Raw genomic sequence first — 16647 nt, 5'->3', positions numbered from 1 at the left:
GGCTTTATTTCACATTTTGTTACTGATTAATAATAACCTGTGCCTCTGTAGCAGTTTTGAATGACATTGGCACATTTATTTGTAAAAATACCTAACATTTGTAACAATTAATATTTGAACTTGTTTAGTCTAACGCTTAGTCACAAGAACCATATTTCCAGTTTGGATGTATAACAGTAATATCATAAAATAACACGAACATTGGGTCAAAACAACCCCATTGTCTTGGGTGGTTTTCTACGCATATGTTGACCAGAATACTACTCGAGTAAATGCACTGTACTTAGTTCCATTCCACCACAGCTAACCATTTAATCATCAACTATAACTTGACCTAAGTGTCTCATAGTTGCTTTCATTTAATGCATGCTTAAAGTACAGCATCGGTTTTATTTAAAAAATGTGTTTCTTATGACAGAAATTGTGGACTGCCTCCACAATGAACAACTAGGAAAACTGGATGGCATCTGATGGTAATGATAATGTGATGAGAATGGGCTATTCACATTTCATTCATTAATCTAACTGGGACCTTGTGCAATACAACAACACAGACACAGAAAATGTTCTATTAGATAAACATTATTGAAGCAAGTTTTCAACATGTCCCTCTGTCATCAGAAACTTTTGCAGCTGCAGAACTTCAACACTCTGATGGCAGTGGTGGGGGGGCTGAGCCACAGCTCCATTTCTCGACTAAAAGAGACTCACTCTTATCTGGCTACAGAGGTTGTGAAGGTAAGTCATTATCAGCCTATGTATATATTTGTATATCCACACAAACATTCAGTACACATGCATTCCTACAACATTTTATACATACAAATAAGCATACCACTATATACAAGGTCTGGTTATGGTTAAAGGGGATCCAGTGGTAATGTATTTGCAGGAAAACCAGGCTTACACATGTTTTATTCAAGTTTAGTTAGTTAATTGGTTTAAAAAAAGATTCAATCCAATGAGTTGGATGAAAATGGTATCAACAAAGCAACAACCTTCTCAGCCGAGTGTTTGAGATAGTCAGCCACAAGTTCACTGAAGCCAAAATGCCTTGAGTTGCAGTTCTTCAAATGATCACTAAAGGCTTGCTCCAGGCAAGTTTACTATAATGAAGTCAGTTGAAAATCCTCAAACTTTTCTAAAAATACAAATAAATACATAATTAATACAACTTACTTTTGACCTATACAACTGCCTGCCTGCACCCAAACTAAGACCACCAAGGCAGGTCACATGAATTCCCACACCATTCACTTTGTGATTTGATAATTATGCAAACCTCAACATTCCCCACTCCCCTCCCCAGATCTGGAGCGAAATGACTGAGCTGGTCTCTTCCAACAACAACTACTCCTGCTACCGAAAGACCTTCAATGAATGCCAGGGCTTTAAAATTCCCATCCTGGGTGTGCACCTGAAGGACCTGATTGCAATGCATGTAGTCTTTCCTGACTGGGTTAATGACAGCAATCAGGTTAACCTAGTGAAGATGCATCAGCTCTACATGACCTTCAATGAGTTGGTTTCATTGCAGAGTGCAGTGGCCCAGGTGGAGCCCAACATGGACCTCATCTACCTGTTAACGGTGAGGGATTACCTTATATATATATCGTAATTTGCCAATTACAATTATAAAAGGGATAGCTCCACACAACATGCCTCAACACTCTTCTTCTTTCTGTCTATTTGTTTTTTGTTTAAATTCATGAGAACATGAGAAGAGGAGTACAGTAAGAAGGAATATGTCATTTTCAGAAATCCTGGGGGACCTGAGATGAAGGCAAGCCAGTAGTCAAGCATATTTGTAATGACTCATATACATATACATATCTCATATCATATTTCATTATATTCCTTCCGTGGCAACAATCAAAGTTAAAGTATGGAGAGAGAAAAAAGCATTATATATAGTTAAGGGCTAGTAATCCTTTTCAAATATTTTGTTGCTGTATTTGTTCAACTTCTCTTTACATACTGACAGCAATCAATAAATAAAAATGCTCTGACAAAATAAAAACAAAAAGCTGATCCCTGTGACTGTAATTAGCCCGTCCAATCATTTCACTCTGGCCAAATGACGGACTACCTGCCTGTCTGCCTGCATGCACTCTGTCGTGCATTCATTGCTCTTCACCGGTTGCTAGCTTGACAGCTCTGAGTTGTTTACATTCATTATGCTATGCTTACGTTCATAATAATACTTTTGGGGGAGTGGCTTTGGAGGGAGACGTGAATGGTCAGTGTTGCCGACTTGGCGACTTTCTCGCAAGATTTTGCAACTTTTAAAACCAGTGGCACTGGACTGACAACGTATGCAAATAACCCACTAACTGTTACCAGATTGGTATTCAAATGTTGTTAAATCCTGATTGCTGCACAGAAGAACATGAAATCACCTTTTTCCAATTGAACCCCTCCCACTTTAAAACAGTGAGAAGAGCACACACAAAAGAATACAAAGACATCCCTCAAATTATAAAACTGGAAGTTTGTGATCATGTACCCCATCATACAAAGGAAGCTGACTTTCAAAGCAAACGACTCACATAATTAAAGTGTAACTGTTACACAAACAGTTTGACAATCTTGTCTCAAACAATCCTACAAAAGTTATCTTGTACAGTTCTTATGGTCTAGGGCAGGGGTCTCTAACTGGCGGACCGCGGTCCGGACCCGGACCCAGACGCAGTTCCATCCGGACCCAGGACCTAAAATCGATATTTCGGAATCATACATATTAGGCAGCGAGTTTGTACTTTAACTGGTAGGGTTGCACGGTGTATCGATACTAAAAAGGTACCGCGGTACCTGTACGTTAAAAACGATACGATTTTGCATATTGCAGACAGTGAAGGAAAGCCCACTGACCTACAGAGACCCGTCTGCGAAACGTGTTTCAGAGCCACACAGACAAAGTGAGGCAACACGTCTAACACGGCAAAGCACCTTTCAGACAGACACCCCCAACTTTACAAAGAGTTCAAAGAACGACGGGTAAGCAAACGTGATTATAAACATGAACACCCCCAAGCTCACCCATAGACAGCTAACACGAGGAGCCTTAGCCTAGTTTGACAACAAGCCTACATGATCATGAGGTCACAATGCACACAAACGTGCACTAAATGAAACACAATTGATGCAAAATGGCTCCATGCTGGTGGAGCCTGAGGGTGGAGCTTGAGCTCATTATTTTTATTTTGAGTTTCGGAAAAATAATTATTCCATGAATTAAGATAAAATATGAAGTGAAAATATCAAACTCACTATGCAAGTGTTGGGGTCTGTGCGCCACCTCCGGGCTGGCTGAGCTCCTCACATGCTTTCCTCCCTGACCTGAATGACCTCATGTTGGCGGCGCGAGCAGTCGCAGCGGCCACTCGCGGTCCCGGAAAAACAGTGTTTTCGTCTTTTTCGTCTTTTTCGTCTAGTTTGTCTAGTCTGCCGCTGTGTTCGTCATGCCCGACGGACTTATATCGCAAAACACAACAATACAGCCGTGAGTTTCTTCTTGGAAAAAGTACAACTTTCTTCAACTTGGAAGCCAAACTCTCCGTGGATCTTAGCAGCCTGGGACTTCTCTGCTCCCCCCATTGTGTCAACCCCCACCCGGTAAGGAGACCGCGCAAGCGGTGCGAAAGGAAGCAAAAGCGGGGAAAGCGTGGAGGTATCCGGGCTAGGCTAGCGGCTAGCCCACACAAGCCGGCAATTCCAACATTACTCATGGCAAATGTCCGTTCACTGGACAACAAGATGGACAATATACGGCTACTCAGAACCAAGCGTGAGGTGAGGGACTGCTGTGTTTACGTGTTCACGGAAACATGGCTCCACCACAACATCCCGGACTCCGCTATTCAACTGGACAAGCTAACATGCTACCGAGCAGACAGAGACATAGTTAGCGTGGGAAAGTCCCGCGGCGGCGGTGTGTGTGTTTACATCAGTGATGCTTGGTGTCGAGACGCTATTGTTGTTAACCAACACTGTTCCCCGCTGGTGGAGTTTATGGTTTTAAAGTGCCGCCCTTTTTACCTGCCGAGGGAGTTTTCAGCCATTCTACTGGTGGCTGTTTATATACCTCCGAGCCCCAACAACAAGGACAGAGAGGAGGCACTCAGTGAACTTTACAGAGCCATCAGTGAGCAACAGACAGCACACCCAGACGGCATTCTCATCGTTGCTGGAGACTTCAACCATGCTAACCTAAAAACTGTTCTGCCTAAAATATACCAGCATGTTGATTTTCCAACCAGGGAAAACAACAAATTAGACCTAGTCTACACATCGATCAAGGGAGCGTACAAGGCGTCCCCCCTCCCCCACATTGGCCTCTCCGACCACCTCACGGTCTTGCTGAAACCGGCCTACAGAGCAAGGGTAAAGGTTACCAAACCGGTTTCAAAACAGGTACGGGTGTGGCCAGAGGACAGTACAGCTGCACTTCAGGACTGCTTTGGTACCACAGACTGGGACATGTTCAAGCAGGCAGCCACCTACAACCATCACATTAACATTCAAGAATACACAGAGACAGTCACAGGTTACATCACCAAGTGCATTGATGATGTAACTACCACCAGAGCCATCACCATCCGAGCCAACCAGAAGCCATGGCTGACAGGGGAGGTCCGCACACTGCTCAAGGCTCGCGACACCGCCTTCAGAGCTGGAGACCCAGCTGGGCTGGGAGCAGCCAGGGCTGACCTGTGCCGTGGCATCAGGAAAGCTAAACGACTGTACACCAGGAAAATCACAGGACATTTCAAAGACAGCAGGGACTCACGGAGCCTGTGGCAGGGCATTAGGACCATAACGGACTACAAACTACCGCCACAGACCTGTGACAGTCACACCTCCCTGCTTAACAACCTCAATGGCTTCTTTGCACGCTTCGAAGCACAGAACAACACACCTGCGCAGAAAACCACCCCCCCCACCGACGACCAGGCTCTGTGCCTGTCCCCAGCCAGTGTGAGGAGCACACTGCTGAGGATTAATACCCGCAAGGCTGCGGGACCTGACAACATTCCTGGTCGTGTGCTGAGGGACTGCGCAGAGGAGCTCACGGATGTCCTCACCGACATCTTTAACACCTCCCTGAGCCAGGCTGTTGTTCCCACGTGCTTCAAGGAAACCACCATCATTCCTGTGCCGAAGAAGTCATCTCCAGCCTGCTTCAACGACTACCGCCCCGTCGCATTGACTTCTACCATCATGAAGTGTTTCGAAAGGCTGGTCATGAAGCAGATCAAATCCACCCTTCCTCCCTCCCTGGACCCGTTTCAGTTTGCTTACCGAACTAAACGGTCCACAGAGGATGCAATCTCCTCCGCTCTACACCCAGCCCTCACACACCTGGACACTAAGAACTCCTACGTCAGAATGCTGTTCATAGATTTCAGCTCAGCATTCAATACAATCATCCCCCAGCAGCTTGTGTGTAAACTTACAGACCTGGGCCTCAGCCCCTCTCTCTGCAACTGGTTGTTGGACTTCCTCACAGAGAGACCACAAGCTGTTCGGGTCAACAACAACACTTCGAACACACTAACACTGAGTACGGGGGCCCCCCAAGGTTGTGTGCTCAGCCCCCTTCTCTTCACCCTGCTGACCCATGACTGTAAACCCAACTACAGCTCCAACCACATCGTGAAGTTCGCTGACGACACTACCGTGGTAGGTCTCATCAGCCACAACGATGAGACTAACTACAGGAAGGAAGTGAACCAGCTGGTCCGTTGGTGCCAAAATAACAATCTCTTCCTCAATGTGGGGAAAACAAAGGAGATTGTTGTTGACTTCAGGAGAACCCACTCCCAACCCCCCCTCCCTCTGACCATCAATGGTGCTGCTGTGGAACAGGTGAGCAGCACCAAATTCCTCGGTGTGACAATCACAGATGACCTCACCTGGAACAGCAACACCACTGCACTGGCAAAGAAGGCCCAGCAACGCCTGTACTTCATCAGGAAGCTCAAGCGAGCAGGAGCCCCCCCCCCCCATCATGCTCTCATTCTACCGAGGCGCCACTGAGAGCATCCTCAGCAGCTGCATCACGCTGTGGTTCGGAAGCTGCACCGCCTCCAACCGCAAGAGCCTGCAGCGCATTGTGAACTCTGCCCAGAGGATCATCGGAGTCTCACTCCCTACACTACAGGACATTTACAACACCCGCCTCACCCGCAAAGCACTCGGCATTGCGGGTGACCCCACCCACCCCTCCAACAGCCTCTTCAGCCTCCTGCCTTCAGGGAGAAGGTTCCGCAGTCTCCGTTCGAGCTCTACCCGGCTGAGGAACAGCTTCTTCCACCAGGCGGTCAGGATGCTGAACTCTCTCCCTCCCTCTCTCCTCTCGCTCCCCCTCTCTCCCCCCCTGCCATCTCTCCCCTGACCTCTCTACCCTCCCCCTCACCCACCTTTCCCCACTGCCTCAAATGGAACATACCAGGACATCTACTCCCCCTCACACCCCTTCCCTCATCCAGCACCAGTCACTTTTTATCAGCACCAGTCACTTTTTATCAGCACCAGTCACTTTTTATTCTCTGCTGCTACTTGTTTAATCCTTTATCTAGGCCCTTATGTTCTTAACTTTATTCTATTTTATTCTATTATATGTTCATGTCTATATTACACTGTGGGACTGCGAGAAACGGCATTTCGAATTTTCTGTATGCATAACACATGTGGAAACTTTGACAATAAAGTGAACTTTGAACTTTGAACTGAACTTGAAGTCTGATCCTTGCCCCCTTGAGATGACCGCACATCCAGCCTGACACCAACTCTCCATTGGCCGAAAAGCAGCTTCCCGCTGTGCGCAGAGGCCCGCTTATAAGCACCAACACAGCTAAAATCGCCCTCTTCGCCCTGGGACCCATCCTTGGACATATGAAGACACACCAGCCTCCTACCTCCAGCACGACGCTGGCAATCGAAGGCCACGAGGGAGCCGCGGCCCTCAAACCCTCAAACCCTGTCAGGTCACAAAGCCATTTCGCTGGTCGAAACAGCCGTGTTTTCTTTTTCTGAGTTAAGGCCCCTTACTCTGCTGGGACGAATCCCTTCCACGATTCCTTCCCGATTTTTCTTTTGTGCACACATACCGGCAGGAGGAAAGACGACTCAGCCTCAATCCTCCACCGATGATTCCCGGTAAGACGCACGGACCACGTCGTCTAAAACCGAAGTAAAATCATCCTCCCTGCAGCGAGGATAGATCACGTCTGCGTGTCGCTCCAGAGCGAGCCCACGCCACGACGGCCCGAATCCAGCTGCAAAGCCACGCCGACCAGCAAGCTCCCCCTGCGCCCCTTCCTGACAAGGAAAAAGGACAACTTCCCCACAAACTTTTCCGTTGCAACGAAGCATCGACAAGTAAGGTTCATTGCATCTGGGCATAGCTTAGCTTAAATTAATTTAAGTTTAATTCAGGCCATTCATTTATATGTTGATATTCCCGTGTTTTTGTGTGTTTAAGTTACTGTCGCGCGATATCGAGGTATTGCGCAACTCCTCGCGGACCAGAGAAGCTCCGCTGTATTTGTGTATTAACTGCTATGACTGTTTATTTGGGGATTATTTTCATTCATTGTATTCCACTTCGTGTGGTATTCTCTCTTCATTAAATCAGCTCTGTGAGTGAAGTGTGGAATCTCGGCTATCGTACATAACTGCCTGCAGTTCTACCGACAACGGCACTTTGTGTACGATACGGCCAGCGATCCCCATTCTCACTACAACGCGGACCGCACGCAGAGGTTTGATTCATGACCCCCACCTTTGCTCTCTTTCTTGCCTCTCCCCTAACACACACAGCTCCTATCTCTGCCCCTGGGTGAAACCCCGTTCAAACGATCGCCTCACAACACACGTGTGCATCGGCACACGTGATTACATACAGCAGTCTCACCGCCATTTTGTCCGAGTCACTCGACTCCGCCATCTGGTGGTAGTTTAGCTGTAGTATCTTAAGGCCCCTCCCCTTTTGGTCCGCATCACTCGACGCCGCCATCTTTGTAGTCTTTAGCGGTAGCTGTAAGACCCCCCTTCCTTTTCACCCACAGACCCACACACACACATACACACACACACACACACACTGATATACACCCTCATCCATTTTATTCATTCTTTAGTTTAGGCATATAAAATTGTATGATAGTGTTTATTGGTTGCAATATTAATTGATTTGATAATTTACTATTTTGATTTAATAAACTCTGTTATACTTTAAGGAGCAGTCGTCTGTGATTACTTGTGCATGTGTATTTGATAAGACTGTATGTAGTAGCCTGTGTACGAACTTAACCCTTCACTGTCACTGAATGTGTAGTCGCACTATTGACATTATGAGTGACCACTAATTATGAGACTTAGTTTTATCGTTTGGTTATTGGTCCCTGTTCGCAGGGTGGTGCCCCGTTGTTATTAATAATCATTAATAATTGTTACATACATTAATAATTCTATTGATGTCAAGAATTCAGTTTCTTAAATGCTGATAACCCAAACACGCTCCTTTACGTTCCCAACACAAGTAAATGAAGCATTGTTTACCCACCCACTCCCACAGACAGTCAGACAGATGCCAGAGTCAGCAGCAATCATGGCACCTTGTAGTTCTCATTAATATCTTGCTGTTTGCTAATATTAATGCCATTTGTTAAGTGTTCAAAAAGCAGGCCAGGAACAAGCTGGTAAAAAGGGAACCGTACAGATGTTTTATTTATTACTAGTATAGATAAATATACCAGTTCTCCAAAAAGAGAAACGTGTTCAGAGAGAATATAATTTATAAGCTGAATGAACAGACTCTTCTATGTTAATTCTTCCCACAGGCAGTGTGTCATATGTTCAGAAACCGTAACTGTTGATAAAAGCGGCAAATGAAGCGCACTACGAGGCAATGCACAACTCCTTTGAACAAACGTACCCACTCACATCTGAAATGAAGAGAGAAAATAAACCTAAGAGCCCAATATGATCAGAATCCTAACGCATGAATTCACTGTCCAACAATGTTGTTACCAGAGACGATAACCACAGATAAAGTCCATGCTCACTGATTTCTCTTTTTAGAAGACAAAAACATAATATTGTGGCTTTTTGATTGACATCACTTCACACCTGAATGAACTGAATTTAAAGCTGCAGGACAATTCAGTGAAATACATTTTTCTAAAATGAATTACTTTATTTTAAGATGCACATTCTTCAAAAGCTTTCTGTTATGTCAGTTATTCTTTAATCCAGCCATTATTTTACTTGAAATGAGAAGAACATTTATTTATGTATTATTTATAATCCATCCAGTTAAATTAGAAAACTGAGAATAATAGTTTGTTAAAATATAATTGATGTGTACTTTCTTTATTTGATTTGACAGTTGTTGACGACACAGAGACGTTGTTACTACTACTCGGCTTCTTGAATATATGTATATGTATATATATGTATATATATAGATATATATATATGGCACTAAATAGCGCGGGTTAAATATTATTGTAATGTTTCGGACCTTTGCCCGAGGAGATTTTCTCAATCTGGACCTTTTGGAATTTTAGTTGAAGACCCCTGGTATAGGGACTTGGTTCATATGGACTTCACTCCTAAAACACTTGGTTGCTCAATCTGTCATTGTCCATAGTTGATAGCTTTTACATGCCGCAGTACTTAGAGACATGACAGCTATTTTACATTATCTGAAAAGCTCATAAAATGGCTAAATTATTTATAATAATTATGCAAGGGTTTCTTTAACCTTTTGGTGACGACTGAACCCTATCCCTATTTTTAGGCCTCTGCTCGAAAATTCCGTATCCAAGCCTTGAGCTCGCCATTTTGGCCATCTTGGTTTTTGGCCGTCGCAATCTTGATTTTTTGCAACCAGAAGTGATACAAGAGGGTGGGGCTTAGTGCAACCAAAAGCTGAATTTAAAATGTTAATTACTCTTGTAAGCTGTGCCTGCGGTGCGGTGCGGATGTGTGTGGATGTTAGATAGTCCTGATGGGCAGGTGGCACCTTGCATGGTAGCCATCAGTGTATGAATGGGTGTGAATTGGTGAATGATGACATGTAGTGTTAAAGTGCATTAAGTGGTTGGAAGACGAGGAAAAAACACTATACAAGTACAGTCCACGTATGTTTACGATTTACAGAGTTTGTACTTAACTAGGTATGAGAAAAATACTTTCTATTGTGGTAATTCAACATGAAAGCACAAGACTCACAGGAGGAGACTCACAAGGAGACTCACAAAAATAAAAGTATGAACTGGAAAATGATAAACAGCATCCTATGTCACCTTTAAGTAGGACTAATTTGCTATTAATTCTGGGAAAAATAAGAATGGCTGAGCATCTGCTTTAAACTGCTCAGCACCTTATATAAAAAAATCAACTGCTACTTTTATTTTGAAATTTCAGCAAATAGTGTAACAATACAAAAAACATAGCTGTGGCAGGGGTCCGTTCTAATGCAAACTCGTATGTCAGGTTAGGATAGGATAGTTAAAATAGTGTTGTTAGTCGGAAGAAAACGGCCGACGATTTGATTTTACTGAACAGCTGGTGTCACTGATTGTTGCATGGAAACAAGGATCAGAGTTAGTCTAGTGGCTTAGTATTTAAGCTTAAAAAATTTAAATAAAAACTGTGTGACTTCTATTCGACTAATCTAAAAAGCAAGATTAAGGCGGGTCTAACACTACAGACCAGTATATCTTTATAACACAGGACCCTGATCTGATTGCTCGGACCAAAACTAATTTAAAGTTGCACTTGAGAAGCCCACTCACTTTCCCTCTTGTGTTTTCAGCTATCTTTAGACCTTTACTACACCGAAGATGAGATTTATGAGCTGTCATTGCTAAGGGAACCACGTAACCCCAAATCATTGGTAAGTTTTAGTTGAAATGGTTTGTATTTTGTCTTCAAGCTTGTGTTCAGTTTTGTTTTAACACTTTAAATTATACTTATTTTTGACAACTTACAAATATTTGTCCTTTTTTATTACTTTTTTGTTCCTGTGGAACTTTTGGGAGAATTGGAGTGAAGAGTGTACTGGGGGTGGCACAGATAATTTGCTGAACTAAGTCCTGTCTTCGTGTACTGTATCCTTCCTCACAGCCTACCTCTCCAACAACTCCCAACAAGCCCCTGGTCCCACTGGACTGGGCCTCCGGTGTGACCACCAAACCAGACCCTTCTGTGGTCAATAAACACATCAGGAAGGTGGTGGAAGTGAGTGGATGACCCCTTTTCAAATGATGCCCACACAATGCAGAAAACAGCTACTTGTTGGACAATGCCTCTGATATATGTGTGTATAATTAATTTCTTGTCATTGTGAAGTCTGTGTTCAGGAATTATGACCATGACCACGATGGCTATATTTCTCAAGAGGACTTTGAGAGCATCGCTGCTAATTTTCCCTTCCTGGACTCCTTCTGCGTTTTGGACAAAGATCAGTGAGTTTAGATATTAAAATAATTTCCTACAGTAAGTGTAATTTTTAGTACATGGTCACAGCACGATGATGTAGTTTTACCACATTTCCCAGTAAATCATATTAACATTTCCGTTCCAAGCTACTTTTTCTCTTGAAGGAAAAAAGCTCAGAAGTGAGTTTATCTTCATCAAGCGTTCTGTTCTCAACCACATGCTGAATCTGCACTTGTACCTGAAGTCTCTGACGACCATATTCATTTGTTTTGTGTTGTTATAACTTACACCACAAAATAAGGAGCGCTGCAGTTTGTAGTGTAGCTTACTCGTTTTAATAAACGGGTCGATAATAAACTACTTTCAAACAAGCCTCCCCAGCATGGAAAATTAGTAAACAAGTTGTAAAAATAGTAATTTGGAATTGAATTAATTTGTATTGTTAAACTTAATCCTTAATCCTAATTTAGAATTTCTTTAATATAGATATTGTTTTGTTTCTTACACTGTGTACATCAGCAGCCTGCACATTCTCTCAGTACCTATCATAGTTTAAAGGATCCAATTTAAAAAAGAGAAATCATCTCCAACACATTGGCAGAATTGAGGTTCAGGTTTATTTTGGCCTGGTGTAAGATAGAGATGGTACTTGTCCTTAGGTGTGACCACAGTTCGAGAACAACTGTGCTAAAGAAGCGAAGTGAGAAAAAATGTAGGGGCGAGCACGCTCATTTGCTTTAATTCTGTAATTGTAGTTTAATCTTAGGGATGAATGTTATGTTACAATTGGTCTGACCTGAAAGGACTGGAACACCTGTAAATGACTATCCTCTCTCTCTCTCTTTCTGCACAATCTTCTTTCTTTCTTCTACTTTTCCAATTCTCTTTCACTCAGAGATGGATTGATCAGCAAGGATGAGATGATAGCATATTTCCTCCGGGCTAACCCACTGCTCCAGAGTAAGATGGGTCCAGGTTTCATCCACAACTTCCACGAGATGACGTACCTGAAGCCCACCTTCTGTGAACATTGTGCTGGATTTGTGTGTATCTCTTAGATTCTGTCACTGCACTTTTCTTCTTAAAGTTCCTTATAGCAATAAACATATGAAAATATTGCAATTAAACTCACCAGTCGCATTCCAAAAATGTTGTCAGGCAAGTCAAATGTCAAGTTCAGCCACACACTGTATCTGTTTGCTAGGTTTTATAGGGTATTACACACTGTCTCGAGGTCATGTTCTTACAGATGCAACAGCAGAGTTGTGATGACTCTGCTTTAGGAAGATGTCTCCATGCTTTTAGCTAATGTTATTTTTTGTATTTTCTGAATCCACCTCCACCCTGCTTACGTTTCTGGACCTGCAGCTTTGGGGAATCATCAAGCAGGGCTACAAGTGCAAAGGTATTGTTTCATTGCATTCTTCTGTAAAGACCATACAAAGATTGTATAACTGAATTAACTGTAACTGGTTATAGTCATATTATGATCTTGAATCCTGAACTGCAGTAAATAACCTGCCATCCCCAAAAAGTAAAATAAGGTTAATCTTGTTATATATATCCAGTATATTTGCATTATATGCAATATTATAGATTTACCAAGCATACATGTCTTGTGTTCGTCAATAGGATATCTGCTTTGCAAGAGATCATTTCAAGATAAGAGATCATTTCAAAATAATAGCCAAGAAAGACATTTATTTCTGTTTTTCTTTACTAGAACAGATTTTCAGTGGCTCAAAAGTCTAACAACACATGGCTACTGATCTGATATACAGACTTTTAGAGGTCAACGCAATCTTAACATACTTTATATACTTATACTGTATATAAACTTAACACTTTCTAGTTCTTTCCAGAGCTTTCTATCGATGGAGTCTGCTCAGTTGTCAGTTGCTCAGGCGCAACAAGAAAACGGCTTTGTGCAAACTATTTAACATAACTCGACTGCATAAATATTGGGCCAGTTAGCGAAAGAACGTCAGTCTGTTGTGGTGGTGAGGTGTACATTATATTATGGACTTCTCAGTTTAAAGATGAATGAGAAACAATAAATAACACTTTAAATACTGTGTCCCTGTAGCTTGATGTTAAATGTTAAAGCATAGGCACTTTCAATTTAAAATTAGGGTTAGTTTAACATTTCATCCTGACGAAGAAATCAAAGAACTTAAAATGAACAGTAAACGGTAAATGGACTGTACTTGTATATCGCTTTTCTAGTCTTCCGACCACTCAAAGCGCTTTAGAAATACATGTACTCATTCACCCATTCACACCCATATACAGTGATTGCAGGGGCTACCATGCAAGGACTGGCGGAGCATCCTTTGATTGAAGGACGACCCACTCTATTACTGAGCCAAATAACTTAACATATTTTCACATTAAACACTAGTGGAATTTAGCTATGCAGATAGATTTAGTTGGATTTTCCCACGTTTTGGGCAAATTTGGGTGAACTGACCCTTTAAGAACTGGGAAACTGAAAACTTCCAGTGATAAGTGATAAGTCAGATTTTCATAACCTGATCCCAAGAACATGCTTCCCATTGGCAATCAAGAGTAACGGAAGTAACATCATCCTCTTGTCTTGATGCTTAACACCTTTGCGCTGAATATATGTTGTGTCACTGTGTCTATGTGTCTATATTTACTTTGCAGACTGTGGCGTTAACTGTCATAAACAATGTCGGGAGCTGCTGGTCCTGGCCTGTAGGAAGCTAATCCGCTCCACCTCTCTGGGAAATGTTTCTCCAGTTAGACTGACCCACAGCTCACTGCCCAGCAGCCCGGCACTGCCCACGTGTCAAGGTAATTTCCAGCTACAAACAGAATTGAAAAATGGATTTTTATAAATCAAAAGTAAATTGCAGTTAAAAAGGCTTTGTATGTTAAATATGAGCTTCTTTATATCAGATTACTATGATGAACAATTGATTGGTTCATCATTTCCTGGGTTCTCTCCTTTAGATGAGGATGAGGTATTTCAGTTCCCAGCTGTCACATCAACAGGTCCAGCTGTGGATACTCAGTCCATCACTCTGATGACTGGCTCAGCCCAGAGGATCTCTGTGCGCTTCCAGAGGGCCACCACCAGCCAGGTCACCCAGACTGACCCCCTGTGGCCCGAACACAGCTGGGGGGCCACAGATGGCGGCTCCCACACCTTCCCCAAAATGAAATACAGGACTCACAGAAAAACATCTAAAAATAAAGGTTGTGCCCGCTGGGAAAACCAGAACCAGGCAGTTACTTCACGGTGCAGCGTGGACTCTCAGGAGAAGTCAGAAGTCTCAGGGGAGCTTGTACAGAACGGGATTACACACAGAGGGAAGGTAAGGGAATTGGTGACTGTAACATTTTAACAGATGGTGAAATGGAACCTGTGGAGGTGAAAGCTATCTTTTCAAACATGAATGCTATTTACTATGAAAACAGAGTCATTGGCATTTTATGATGAGGACCGTATTTTGTCAAAGAACATGAAAAAATTCAGGTTGGAAAAAGATACCAGGGCTCGCTATGTGAAGACTTGGAGGGCAGACAGAAATCAACAGCCATGTGTTAAAGCTACACAAGTGTTGTGGGGGGGGGGGGGGGGGGGGTCCACTTCAAGTTACAGATCGCTGAGTCTGAATCGCTTATCAGTCACCAAGACACTGCACAGTGATTTATAATACACGCACAGGATTTTACAGCTCTGGAAACAAAGGCAATTATTTTGTCTTTAGACTGTGAGCAACCAATTGAAAGGTTCTTGGTTGGTTAAAGCGTTCTTCAACCACAAGGTTGGCGGTTGTGATCTCCGGCTCCTATTATCTTTATGTGGAAAGATCCTTGAGCGAGCCATTGAGCCCCAAGTTGCTCGTCAGGCACTTTACAGCAGATCATTTTTGTTTTGTTTTGTCAATTTACAATTCCGTTTAAAAGGACACTTACACAGTTTCAACATCATGCACAATTGAAAGAACATCAAGGACAACACCAGAAAGTCACAGGACTTATTTCCACTGTGGTCCTTGTATAAGTGTGCGTACCTTCGTGCAGAGATAGTGGATTATGGCATTAGCGGCATATAAAAGCACAAAACACATCAATATCCAAAAAAAATGTCACAATGGCCATTATTCTGACAACAGGCAAAATACAGATGTATTATATCGAACAGCCAGTGTGTTGGCCTTGCCCTTAACATGACGGGGTTTGTACTTGCTATCAGGGACTTTATTCCAATCAAAATAACTTTTACCCATCTCTGTTGTTAACGGTAGGTCAAATTTACACAATAACCATGAACAACTTTTTTCATCCATGAGCAAAAGAATTATCCTCATGGTCTATAATGTCCCCCTTTACTCTGTGTCATGAATAATAATATATTCAGGGTAAGGATGACAGTCTGATTACTCTCTGCAATAAATACATTTTATTTGACATTTTCATTTAGTCACATATGAGATTTGAGGGAGCTGAAAAACAGAGCTGGGGAACTCAGGCGGATGGCCTGTGGGTTGGAAAGAGGCAGAGTTTGAGATTTCAGGCAGACAGAATGGAGGCTGGGCTGATTAGCAGCAGGGCCAGATGGGTGGAGTAAGTCTGGAGGGCAACCAGACAGCTAGATCTGGAGGATGGGTAGGACGATGCTTTTGAGGTCAGGGACATAGGCAGGACCGTTGTGGAGTGAAACCTGGAGGTGTGTATGTTGGCTGGACCACTCTCGAGGTTGGCACACGTAAGCAGGACCTCTCTTGAAGGACGACCAGAAGGCTAAAAGTTGTGAATCCTAGTTGGCACAAGAAGATTTTTTTGCAGGTCGGGAAACGCTACAGGACTGGGGGCCAGTGGCTGGAATATGTAGCAGTAGGCTGTAGGGGTGGTCACGTTTTGCCACGACATGGTGTTTGCGACATATGCAGGGATGGCCGAGGTTCCATGGTTCTGTGGCCTGGGCAGCTTAATCTCTGTGACACTGGACAGATGAGTCTCTGTGGTGGTAGCAATCTTTCTCTTGTCAGGCAGGTAACAGGCAAAAGAAAACCACATTAGATCTATGGATGGCAAGATGGCAACAATGGAATACTGAGAGGTTGATGAGGCAGTACCCAACATGCAGGTGAGCAGTTGGGCGGGGAATGTCAGGTAATTGCAGGGCTGATGAGGAAAGTAGGAACAGGTGTGGAGATGGGT

At 43.2% G+C, this 16647-nt stretch overlaps 1 protein-coding gene across 1 annotated transcript in view; it reads left to right on the top strand.

Moving 5' to 3' along the window:
- rasgrp3 (RAS guanyl releasing protein 3 (calcium and DAG-regulated)) overlaps positions 1-16647 on the top strand; it is a 44474-nt gene that overhangs the window by 26153 nt on the left and 1674 nt on the right. Inside the window, exons 8-16 of the mRNA XM_079280023.1 lie at positions 622-738; positions 1310-1588; positions 10829-10909; positions 11140-11253; positions 11365-11480; positions 12350-12497; positions 12823-12859; positions 14122-14271; positions 14431-14795. Coding sequence (XP_079136149.1) covers positions 622-738; positions 1310-1588; positions 10829-10909; positions 11140-11253; positions 11365-11480; positions 12350-12497; positions 12823-12859; positions 14122-14271; positions 14431-14795 — 1407 coding nt within the window. The remainder of the gene's footprint in view (positions 1-621; positions 739-1309; positions 1589-10828; positions 10910-11139; positions 11254-11364; positions 11481-12349; positions 12498-12822; positions 12860-14121; positions 14272-14430; positions 14796-16647) is intronic.

The sequence above is a fragment of the Melanostigma gelatinosum genome (assembly GCF_949748355.1).
Source record: "Melanostigma gelatinosum genome assembly, chromosome: 12".
NCBI classification, from domain to species: Eukaryota; Metazoa; Chordata; class Actinopteri; order Perciformes; family Zoarcidae; genus Melanostigma; species Melanostigma gelatinosum.
Note: the sequence above shows the minus strand (reverse complement) of the source record. Positions and strands in the feature narration are given on the sequence as shown.